This window comes from Peromyscus californicus, unplaced genomic scaffold, assembly GCF_007827085.1.
Source record: "Peromyscus californicus insignis strain IS unplaced genomic scaffold, ASM782708v3 Scaffold_22__1_contigs__length_63687245, whole genome shotgun sequence".
NCBI classification, from domain to species: domain Eukaryota; kingdom Metazoa; phylum Chordata; class Mammalia; order Rodentia; family Cricetidae; genus Peromyscus; species Peromyscus californicus.
The window spans coordinates 60,302,105-60,315,132 of NW_026294525.1; the positions used below are offsets into that span (position 1 = coordinate 60,302,105).

The 13,028-nt window shown below is 41.5% G+C and overlaps 1 protein-coding gene across 1 annotated transcript in view; it reads right to left on the reverse strand.

Moving 5' to 3' along the window:
- Positions 1–13,028, reverse strand: part of Cdc40 (cell division cycle 40) — a 52,029-nt gene that overhangs the window by 18,059 nt on the left and 20,942 nt on the right. The window contains exons 3-5 of the mRNA XM_052751477.1: positions 8,754–8,883; positions 2,463–2,546; positions 717–856 (exon numbers count right to left, since the gene is read on the reverse strand). Of these exons, the coding sequence (XP_052607437.1) occupies positions 717–856; positions 2,463–2,546; positions 8,754–8,883 (354 nt within the window). The remainder of the gene's footprint in view (positions 1–716; positions 857–2,462; positions 2,547–8,753; positions 8,884–13,028) is intronic.

A 13,028-nucleotide genomic window follows, 5' to 3' on the forward strand; every position in this document is an offset into this window, starting at 1 on the left:
ACCTACGCAACAACCATGGATTTAAGATCAACCTTTTGGGGAGAGCTGGGAAGGGGAAGAGAGGGAAATAGCCAATCCACATCTGTAATAAACAAGTCAGACCTGACATCTAAAGTAGAGGCTAGCATACACATGCACTAAGTCACACGGATGTAAGCAGCCAGCCAGAGTACAAGCTTCCTAAGGACAAGAGTGTCTTGATTTGGCCCATCACCATGTTCCAGAACCTAGAACAGAGCCCAGCTCTCGGAGACAGTGGGGTAGAGGTGAGAGGTGGGGGAGAATTCTGTAGTTTTACTTTATAAACTTCCCAGGAGTCTTTTCAGAAATAATATAGATAAAACTTAAGATTTGAAAAATAAATTAGTAAGTACAGCTCCCACCAATTCCAGAGTGAAGCAAGGCTGACTCTGTAGTAACAATCTGTCAGGTATGGGAAGGCAGCAAGCAGGCAACCTATGAGCATTATTAAAGAGAATTTTATTAAAAAATGGTTCCATCTTCTATGTTAGTCAAAAGAGCACAGGAGACTATACAGAAGAAAAAAAAGGCAAATACAAACACTGCAAAGAAAAGCAAAGAAATTGTATATTTTCTCAGCCAGCTCAGGCTGAGCAAGTTTGATGAGTCATGGGTCCTCTAGGGAAATCTCACATTTATCAACACAGACATGACAGCACACACTGGAACTGACAATGAAAAACATCAAGGCTTACTTCTGAAGGTTTGGCTACATCTTTTTCATCCACATATTTTGCCCACGGTCCCAAGAAACCATCAATATTAGATGCATCATTTTCTTTGAACTTTTTCCTCTTTTCTGTTTTCTTCTGACCAGTTTCAAATACAGTTAAACCTACATTAACAACAAACATAAACAGTAAGAACGCAAGCCTATATTCTTTAGAAATATCAACATCATGATTTTATTTGGCTAATGTAATTATAAGCAACCAAAATAAAAATCTGTCTGAATCTGCCATACAGACCCACTCTTGCTGACAAGAAGAAATTCGGCATTCTAGGAAAAGATGTTGAGATATTTTTCAAATTGGAACAGGTTTTAAAAGACATGTAACTTGCCTCCTTAGCGCAGTAGGCAGCGCGTCAGTCTCATAAAAGACATGTAACTTCCAATGGTATACAGCCTCTTTTGGTTTTGTGTTTTTAGTTTTAGAAGAGGTTTATTACCACTGGCTCAGAAGCGTGGAGGACAGTTCCTGTTGGCAGGAGAGGTCCCAGGCAGTCGGGGACCACTAGGTTGCTGGTCTTGGGCTTTTAAAGACTCATGACAGATCTGGGGTAAGGTGTGGGGAAAAACCAGTATTGATGGACTTTTTGTTTTGTTTTAGAGACAAGGTCTCATGTAGCCCAGGATAGCCTTAACTGAGATTATAGATGTGTACTATCATGCCCAGCAAGATACCAGCAATTCTGAAAACCAAAATAAACTATAATTTATCATTTAAAACTGGAATTAAACTACAGTAAATGCTTAATAATTCATTTTTATTTCATGTGTATACAACAATACAAATTGAACAGTGCTTCACAGAATCTGGTATTTATTCCATATGATGTCAACTTGGTCTCTAATGTTAACCTTAAAAAGTTTGACAAAGGATGATGTTTTTGATTTCATCAGTAGTTAAAGGCTGTATACTGTTTGCACCCACTAATCTGAAATGTTGGAGTGTCATGGTCACAAGCTAAGAATCTAATTTTGTGTGTGTGTGTGTGTGTGTGTGTGTGTGTGTGTGTGTGTGAAGAGGGAAGTAACTGGGAAAAAAAGCCCATCTACATGAACTTGAAGCAGTTTCTATTGGGCTCTGTGTTACAACAAAGCAAATTAAAATTGTATTTCAATACTAATTAGCCCATACTAAGAAGGCAGTTTCATAGCCGGGCGGTGGTGGCACACGTCTTTAATCCCAGCACTCGGGAGGCAGAGGCAGGCAGATCTCTGTGAGTTCGAGGCCAGCCTGGTCTACAGAGTGAGATCCAGGACAGGCACCAAAACTACATGGAGAAACCCGGTTTTGAAAAAAAAAAAAAAAAAAAAAAAAAAGGCAGCTTCATAATATAGGGTTAAGCAACAAACACATTTTATAAATAAGATTCCAATATTCTGATGAGCTTTGTAGTAGGGTGGCATTTAGGTTATAATGTTTGTCACACCTACTAAGTGAGTAGGAACATAAATATATTTTAACAACATTAAAAATCTTCTATCACAGTAATTTTGTCAAGAATTACTTCAACAGACACCTAGTATGGAATTTTTCTGATAAATGTAGCTTGGCAGTCAGAGGCCAATTGCCAAATTTACCTCTGCAGTAACTAACAGAATGATTGTAGTTACGTGGTTGACGTGGTGTTGGGAGCTACACAAAACACTGGTTCTCCCTACTGTATGACGACTGCGAGACGCTCATTATAATCACCTGCTCCAAGTACATTACCTTGATTCTTTTCAGCTTCTTCCACAGAACCGATGTATTTAGCAGACACTTGATGATTATCTAAGGAAGGGTCCAGTGCATAGCCTGAAAGCAAAGGGTATAAATGACCAACTCCCCTTTTACAACTGGTTTTATTACTGTCTGCAAACACCTATTTCATATTTTCCTTTCCAGATAACGAAAGAGTGTCCCCAAGGATTAGGCCTTCCTTTCTGAGTTCCATTTCCATTTACAACACTTGACCCCCATGTCAGGCTGGATCATGGAAGACTGGAGGAAGCAGTATTTCAGAGGATGACTAAACATTCAGTACCAAGAGCCTTTCTAGCTGTGAATTCAAAGTGCAGTTTCAAATTCTCTCAGAGCTTCAAATGGAGGCGCATTCTGTATTCAGAAAGTTAGAAGGTATTTTCTTTTCTTTCTTGATAATGGATATTACAATTAGAGTATTAATTATTAAACTGAAAAGAGACAGGACATGAAGTTATATAGAAGATACAGCTATTATTTAGAAAATATCCTTCTTAAGTAAGGGCAGTCTCCACCCTTAAAATATGACTCTTAAAAGCAGTTCCTGATGTTTCTGTGGTAAGAGAAGAAAGGCAGTCTGCTGGTATACGAATATGATCCTTCAACCAGTTACACGGCACACACCTGCACACACAGGAGCACACACAGCTGCACACACGGCTGCACACACAGGTGCACACACGGCACACACCTGCACACACAGGTGCACACACAGCTGCACACACGGCACACAGCTGCACACAACTGCACACACGGCACACAGGAGCACACACAGCTGCACACACGGCTGCACACACAGCTGCACACACGGCACACAGGAGCACACACGGCTGCACACACGGCTGCACACACAGCTGCACACACACGGCACACAGGAGCACACACGGCACACAGGAGCACACACAGGTGCACACACACGGCTGCACACACGGCTGCACACACAGCTGCACACACGGCACACACGAGCACACACAGCTGCACACACGGCTGCACACACAGCTGCACACACACGGCACACAGGAGCACACACGGCACACAGGAGCACACACAGGTGCACACACGGCTGCACACACAGGTGCACACACGGCTGCACACACAGGTGCACACACGGCACACAGGAGCACACACAGCTGCACACACGGCACACAGGTGCACACACGGCACACAGGTGCACACACGGCACACAGCTGCACACACGGCACACAGGTGCATGTATCTGTGGTCTTCATTGGTCAAAGGGAACCAAGGAAAACAAAGAACATGCACAATCAAATCAGATTTTTCTTGAGTGGATGTGCTATTACAATAAATGTTTGATAAAGTTAGTCTTCATAATAATCTAGCATATTCAGAGAGTCGACCAGATCAGGCTATGGCCTACAACCATGTCCACAACCATGAAAAGCACCATTGCACTTTTTAAAGGGCACGTACCAGTGGATGGATTAAACATTTATTTTTATTTTTGCAGCTGAAGACTGAATTTCTTTGGGGAAACATAAAAAAGATGTGTTATGAAGTATAACTTTAAAGCAGGCCGAGGATGTAGGAGTTCAAATCATCCTTACAGTATACTGGAATAGAACCAACCATCTGGCTGTTAGCCCAATTGCACTGAGTTTTCCTTTTCTACCATTAACGTATGTTCTTAGCCAGGAGAGGGCTTGATGTCAGAAGAGTGGCTTGGAGTAGAATCTTGGAAACCACAGGCTCAAACGCCATAAGTTACTTCATTCAGGTTTAAGAGTATAATGATAAAATTAGTGTTACAACCATTTCAAGGATGACTACCAACACGAAAAAAATAAACTCCACTGAAAACTCACAATGGAAAAGAAGCTTCAAGATCCATGAGAATACTTACCTACAATGTTTGTACATTAATTTATTTGAATTATGGGATAATAGAAGACATTTTTGTAATCTTTGATACAAAAAAAGATTGTGAACCACAGACTAACTGATGATCTGGCTTTCTCCTGTGAATAAGCTGTACTATTATGAAGACTGATTATACCAAGCATTTATTGTAGTAGTGGACTTGGGAAAAACTAACGTGAGTGCATTTGGGTAGACTTTCTTTCCCTGGGTTCTCTTGGACCACTGAAGACCACAGTTACATGCAGCACATCTTGCCTTTAGTAACCTTTGATATACAGAATATTGTGCTTTCACCTTTAACTGAGCCAGTTCTCCAGCCCTGTACCTGAATTTTTTAATGAGACTTTTATAAGTCTTATACAGAATCCAGACCAATAGTCTAAGTTTAAAAATGTCCATTTCAAGCGTAAACATTTATCAAAAGTGTAATTGAAATGAGATTTATGTTTACATGAATGGCATTGCATGGTGTTGCAGGGGTGGAACAGGGGAGAAGGTGGGTGTTCCTGGTCATCCTTGTTCTGTGTAAGCACCAGTCCCCAGCTCATCTTGCCAGCCCCTGGCTCATCCGCCAGTCCCCACCCAGCTCATCGCCAGCCCCTGGCTATCTCACCAGTCCCCAGCTCATCTCGCCAGTCCCCAACTCATCCGTCAGTCCCCACCCAGCTCATCTCACCAGTCCCAAGGAAAGGAATTGAGGCTCTGTTAAAATCTTTCATCAGTACTTCTACCATCCCCACTGCCTCCTTTCACCCCAGGTGATGAGTATGTCACATTATCTCCCTTTCACAAATGAGAGATTAAAACATGTAGGGACACATACTTCTAGAAGTCTCCAGTGACAAGACAAGATCTAAATCTAACACTATAGGATCTCAGTTCAACTAGTTTTCTATTATCCATCTCAAAAAGTAATAGACCTTCATTGCAGATTTTTAAAGTACACTCATGTATCTTTCTGAAGCTTATATTCCATTTTGCCTTTTCAACGAGATTAATATTTACTTTTTTTTTCCTTTTGGTAGTCATACTTGAAATGGTTGTAACACTAAGTTTATTATTACACTTTCATGGTTATAAAATATTATAAGTTAATAAAAAATATTATAAACAATTTACAAAGGATTACTTGCAAACATATAGGAAAACTTTCAATCTCATTAGTAGTCCAGAAAAATCAAACTGAAATAGAGACATACTATTTTGATTATCATATAACAAAGGAAAAATCAATCACATGGGTCCTGGGTAAAAGCAAAGCTTTCATACATGGCCTTCCATGTATCACATGGTAGAATAAGCTGGGGAGATTCTTTCAGAAAGCAATTTGATAATGTACGACAAGTTTAAAAACACAGTCTTTGACCTACTTTGGAAATATATTTAAGAAAACAATAATAAAGAAGTATAAGGTTTATGCATAAGAATATTCACTACTGCATTATAAAAGGCATCTTTAATATTGAAATCTGGAACTAACATGAAATCTAATACTTCAAGGATTTCTTACAGAAGTTAGTCTAGCAGACCTCAATTTTAAAAAATGTTAATTGCTACTAATATTGAAGTGAAATGCATGATAATAATGACTATGATGAAACTAATGGCATTTACTTAAAATTCTACTTTCCCAATCTAAAGACTGATGAGAAAAAATTCTGGGTAGAAGTCAAACCCAGAGACCGCCCACCTAAGAGCATCAATAAAATAGGCCAGGAACTCAGGAGAAAAATGAGGAACAGGAAAAAAGAATTCACACACACACCAGGGACGAGAGCACCAGGAGAAATAGCAACAATAGGAGCTAAAAGCTGAACCATAAAGTAAGGAAATGAGTCGCTACAGTAAATGACTAGTTTCCCTGATAAGGACTCTCACAGGCTAGCTCAAACATAAACTAAACACACTATGGAGTATAAATCGACCCAAGTCATTACTGAGATGGTAGGAGTGGTATTGTTCTATCTCCAGCAGTGGCCTCTCAGAGCTAGGACAGGATACTCAGGTAAACCTGGATTTATGTGCCATCTTCTTAGTTCTCACACAGTAGCACAGGGTGTAAGCAAGGCCCTTCTCTAGGACTTTCCAAATGAGGGGCAGCAATGTAAAACCTTATATTTATTCTTTGTACAGGAGTGAAAAATCAAGTGGCTAGACACATAGCCTAGGAGTTACTACCTAGAGTCAGGTTCAGACCTATCAGTTCTCTTAGTTTCCAGGCTGCACATTTACTTTTTATGTCTTTAACACTCTAACTAGCTAGCACAGCCTTTGACCTAACCCACTGCCTTCTCCAGGGAGAAGCAAAACTTAACACCCCCACCCCCACCCCTTCGAGACAGGGTCTCTTTCTATAGCTCTGGTTATCCTGGAACTCGCTCTATAGACCAGGTTGTCCTTGAACTCACAGAGATCCACCTGCCTCTGCCTCCCGAGTGCTGGGATTAAAGGCATGCACCACCACAATGGCTTTCTTTTCAAACCAGTCCACTTCCAAACTAAGCAATCTTAATGGCTATACATGCTTATTTTTCCTGTAAAGTACCTTGAAAAGTAGATGTCAGCAAAAACATAATTTATTGTTATTTTTTAATCCTGCTTTGTTTTAAGGAGACTTAAGCTATCTAAATTATTAAAATACCCCCTTCTAAAATCTATGAAAACAAAAACTTTAAGTCTGACTTAGTATATGCTAGAATATATAAATTCATAAATTAAGTTTTTGTTTTTTATGTGTGTGGGTGTTTTGCCTGCATGTATGTCCATGTACCATGTGAGTGCCTGGTGCTACAGAGGCAGAAGAGGGCTTTGGATCTCCTGGAACTAGAGTTACAGACAACTGTGAACCACCATGTGGGTGCTGGAACTGAACCCAGGTCCTCTAGAAGAACAGACAGTGTTCTTCACTGAGCCACATTCCCATCTCTCCTGACTTAGTTTTTAAGTGTCTGCCATTACTGTAGGCTTACAATGTACTCCTCATAGAGCAAAGGGTACCAAGTGAATTTGTAACCCTTTTACTGGACTAGAAGTATCAATGAAACCTTTTAGGGTGATTATAGTAGTATGCAGTCCTTTTTTGTTGTTATTGTTGTTTGTTTTTGAGACAGGATCTCATGTGGCCCGGGTTGGCCTAAACTGAGGATGTACACAAGGATGACCTTGAACTGCAGATCCTCAGGCCCTGTACTTCTTGAAATACTAAGATTACAGGCATACATCACCACACTGCTTTGTAGTAGAATACATTAAGGTGTGTTACTTTTGTTTATGTTGCATTTGTTTAACTCTGTGAAGCTGTGTTACTGTGCCTGTCTAAAACACCTGATGATCTAATAAAGAACTGGCCAATAGCAAGGCAGGAGAAAGGATAAGCAGGGCTGGCAGGCAGAGAGACTATATAGAAGAGAAATCTGGGAGGGGAGATCTAGAAAGAGCAAGAGAAGGAGGACTCCAGGGGCCAGCCACCCAGCTACACAACCAGCTAGCCACAGAGTAAGAGTAAGATTTACAGAAGTAAGAGAACGGGAAATGCCCAGAGGCAAAGGGTAGACAGGATAATCTAAGATAAGGAAAGCTGGCTAGAAACTAAGCCAAGCTAAGGCTGGGCATTCATAAGTAATAATAAGCCTCCATGTGTGAATTTATTTGGGAGCTGGGTGGTGGGTCCCCCAAAAAAGAGTAAAAACCAAACAACACTGCCTGATTTATGCTGCAGGTGACTGAACCCAGGGCCTATATGCTCAGCCAGTGGCCTGTCACTGAGCTACATTCCCAGCTGCTGTGCAGTAGTCACTGTGGCTGTATCCTTGACATGGTGATACACGACCTAATAATATAGAACAAATCCTTTTCACAACCATTTTTAATACTAGTTAACTTTAAAAAATTCCATCACTGAGAGAATATAGTTATTTTATACTATGGATTTGTTACTACTCTATTGGCTAACATCCTTTAATAACTAAGAGATAATATTTAAGAAATAAGATTTGAGAAACAGAATAAAGTTAATATATATGATAATGAATATATTTTTTCATACTATATTTTCATTTACCAACTTAATAATAATCTCCATGTGTTAGACATTTAATAACAAATGTTCATTACTAAGAACAATAACAAGGAACATCCTGGTTTTAGGACCACAGACTATTTTCAGGACTGAAGAAATCAGAGGATTTAAAATAAAAGCTCAGTATTCAATGCCACTTCCCACTCAGTATGTAGAGGTGTGTGTAAGAAGGTACACTGCCTCTCTGGTGAACTCGAGACGAATAAACTGAAAAAGCCAGAAACAAAATGAGTGATGGCACACAGTGCTCATGCTTTTAGTGAAGCCAAACTCTAGCTGCTGAAGATTCACCATCACCTTACCGTACGTGGCGAATGTCCTTCTTTGCTGTTCGAACATGAAGTCGTTGATGTGCGCTGGCTCCGCGTAGCCGGAGAGCATATTTCTGGGAGCAGCCATTTGCTGTGTTCGAAAGGGATTTTCTGGTCCAAACTGCAGTGTTTTAAGGGGGAAAAGAAGGTTACTGAAATTACCGCATAACGTATTTTCAACTCTAAACCATCGGGCTGACTGATCTATCTATCTGGGATCATGCCAGCTGCACCCAGTTCAGTGTAACTAGGCAAGGGTTGATTAGCACTGTCTGTCAGCCCCTGGGATAGGAGATGAGCGCAGCTCACGGAAATCCATTGTGGATATTTATCTCAAGAGCTACATGTTCGCACTGCAGGGAGTCTAATCTGAAGGCACTTCTCTGGGTAACTGAGAATTACTGTAGACTTTTCTAAATTGTAACTGGGGGTTTGGGGTGATCTTTTGTCATGATAGCACTGAAATACAGCTTTTGCTCTAAAAGCCACATTTTTTTCCTCTACTAATTATGAGTTCTTCAAGGGCAGAGACTCGGAATTCACTATATTCACCACAGTGCCTGGCAAACAGAAAATACAGATATCATTCATCAAACAGGAATCAATCAGGATCCCAGTGGAGGCACAGGACAGGAAACAAACTAAAAACTAAGTATTCGGAGCAATTCCCTGAGAAGATACATCACAAATGTAAATAGAACTTCTCCACTCAGAGAATTCATATTCTAAAACAAAACAGTGGCACTGGTAACTATTGGTTTACAATGCTGGGGCCTTTCCAGAATTATTTTCCAAATGTTACTTTGTTTTTGAAAAGTCGGGCACTCTCCTCAGCCATACATACATAAAGAAGTCTATAATGAGCTGGGTGGTGGCGGCGGCTGCGCACGCCTTTAATTCCAGCACTGGGGAGGCAGAGGCAGACAGATCTCTGTGAGTTCGAGGCCAGCCTGGGCTACAGAGCGAGTACCAGGACAGGCTCCAAAGCTACACAGAGAAACCCTGTCTCGAAACAACGACAACAACAGTCTACAATGGGGTGTTTTACCACCCTAGGGCCAAGTTTTACGACCTGTAAGAAATAAGGCGAGAACAAAGCTGAGGCAAACGTTTTACTACCTGAAAACATTCCTTAAATGTACAACCACAGAATCTACATGATTTCTTTTCTTTTTTTTTTGAGACACGGTTTCTCCATGTAGCTTTGGAGCCTGTTCTGGAACTTGTTCTGTAGACCAGGCTGGCTTCAAACTCACAGAGATCCTCCTGCCTCTGCCTCCCAAGTACCTGGGATCAAAGAAAGGCATGAGATCCCAAGTGCTGGGATTAAAGGCGTGATCCACCACTGCCTGGCCTCTAGTGGCTAGCTCCACACTCTGATCTCCAGACAAGCTTTATTTGTTAGAGCACAAACAAAATATCACCGCAGTGAAGAAGGACCATGATATTCTGTGTTAACCCTTATTAAATAATCCTATTATAAAAAAAAAAAACCTCAGGAAAATCCAACATACATAAATGAGCTGGGTGGTGGTGGTGCATGCCTTTAATCCATACAGGGTTTCACTCTGTAGCCCAAGTTGCCCTTGAACTCCTACCAATCTTTCTAAAATTCTTGATTTTTGCTTGTATTTATGAAGCGTCAAATGAGTGTTCACACCTAGGGAAGAATGAATTGAATATTTCTCTGACTTTATTATTGTTTTGTTTTGTTTCACAATACAGCCCAGGCTGGCTTAGAACCTGCATGGAGCCCACACTGGCCTTACATTAGCTATCTTCCTGCCTTCATCTCCTGGGTGATGGCAGTACCAGCACATTCCATCACTCCTGGCACATAAAGGTATTTATTTGATCACTGGAACACTCATTGTTCCTGATGAAATATTTTGACATTAGAACATCTCAAGTTACCATCTTTAGAATAATCTTTTCTATGATACATTTTCAAAGCTACAAATGTCAATTCCTGCTCCTTCTTAACCAGTACTGTTTCTTCTCTAGATATCATTATACCATGCATGGAAAACAATGAATTTAGCTGTCAGATCACACACACACACACACACACACACACACACACACACACACACACACACACACACAAACACACACTTTACATTAGAGGAAAATAAACCACTACAAGATTGCTGTAGACTGAAAACTTGCATTTCTTCTTAAAACACCTAATTTTCTACCAAGTATTTAATTGTACTCATTCCAAACTATAAAGGACAATTATAAGGACAACATAGCACTTTGCAGCCCATATCTGCTGATGGGTAGATGTTGCACGAATCTTAAAAGGTCTTATCATAAAAAAACTGGAGCCAGACATTGGGGTAAATGCTGAAAGATCAGAGAGACAAAGTAACAAGCCACTGCCACATCTCACCTCACCAACTCCATGAATCCTGTTTGAAAGCCTCTGAGTCCTCAGTCGAAAAAGCTCTCTAACCAAAAGGGCTCCAGCCGAAAAAGGGCGTTAGTTCCTGTCTCCTCACGCCTTATATACCTTTCCCTGCCCAGCTATTTCACTTCCTTCCTAGTGCTGGGATTAAAGGTGTGTGCCACCACTGCCTGGCCTCTCTGTTTAATCCAGTGGTTTGTTCTGTCCTCTGATTTTCAGGTAAATTTTATTAGGGTCCACAACACATCACCACAGGAAGACCCACAGGGAAGACAATGCAGACTGCTGGAAGTCAATGACAATGCCATTTATTCATGAAATTATTACAATGAACAGGAACAGCCACAAATGAGGGATAATAAAATGTTTACGCGCTCCTAGGATGCACTACCTGTGCACTCAGACACACCTCACAGCAGCGTCTGGAGGAAAGAGGGAATCTAAAACTCCAAAATCCCCACTGCCCTGGTCCTCCAAGCATGTGTGATGAAGTACCCAGTGCTTACAGGTGCTCCCTACTAGAAAAGGAGCACTACTCTAGACAACGCCAACAGTGCAGTAGGCGTACACATCAAACCCACTCCACTGTTTACAGACCATCCATCCGCAGTACTGAGGAACAGGGATTTCTACACAGAAACACGTGTACTAAAGCTAAGTGTATTTTACATATGGTGCTGTTATGCCCACAGCAATCTTAAAAATCTAAATATCTGATATAAATCTGAGGTGGGACCACAGCAAAGAATCTTCTAGTAATAATAGGAAGCTGTGGTAGAGGAGGGTCCATCCACTTCAGACCTCCCTAACTGCCAGGTTACTAGCAACTATTGAAGCTTACCTTAAAAACAGAAAATAACAGGGGGCAGAGAATGCTGTTCCACAGGGCTGTGTGTGTTCTAACCATTACTGAAATGCTTCCCAGATGTCTGGTCTCTATGAGTATGCAACTCCTTTAGTTCTTGAGTAGCCATATAAGAGTGTGTGTGTGTGCACGTGCGTGCGTGCGTGCGTGCGTGCGCGCGCGTGCGTGCGTGCGTGCGTGCGTGTGTGTGTGTGTGTGTGTGTGTGTGTGTGTGTGTGTGTAGAAAGCAATTTCAAGTATTTCTTTTCAAGGTTTAGTAGCTAAGTGTTAAGGTTTGGATATGAGGTGCCACTCCCCCCTGCCGCAAAAAAACCCAACTCATGTGTGGGGCCTTAGCACCCAGCTGGCAGTCTAAGGGGGCTCTGGAAACTTTTATCTGGTGAGACCTAGCTGCAGAATGTCACTGGGCACAGGCAGATTCTAGGTTCTAGGAAGGTTCTCAACCTTCCTAATGCTGCAACCCTTTAATACGGTTCCTCAGGTGGTAACTCCCCAACCATAAAATTATTTCATTGCTACTTCATAACTGTAATTTTGCTACTGTTATGAATCATAAATATCTGTATGAGACCCCTGTGAAAGGGTTGTTGGACCCCCAAAGGGGACTCGATCCACAGGCTGAGGACCACTGTTCCAGAGGGGGGCATTTTGCCTGTGGCCCCCTGCTCGGTCCCCCACCTCTTCCCTCCCTAATGAGATGGAGAAGCTTCTCTGCTACACGACCTGAGGCCAAATGCTCTTGTCCAAGTTCACAAGGCCAAGCAGCCAAGGAACGAGTTAAACCATGAGTTAAAAAATAAAAAAAATTGAGGGCTGGAGAGATGACTCACTGGTTAAGAGCACCGTGTATTCTTTCAGAGGCTCTGGGTTCAATTCCCAGCACTCACATGGTGGCTCACAAACATCTGTAACTCCAGTTCTAGGGAATCCAATGCCCTCTGCTGACCTCCACTGGTACTAGATACATAAGTGCTACACTGACATACAGTCA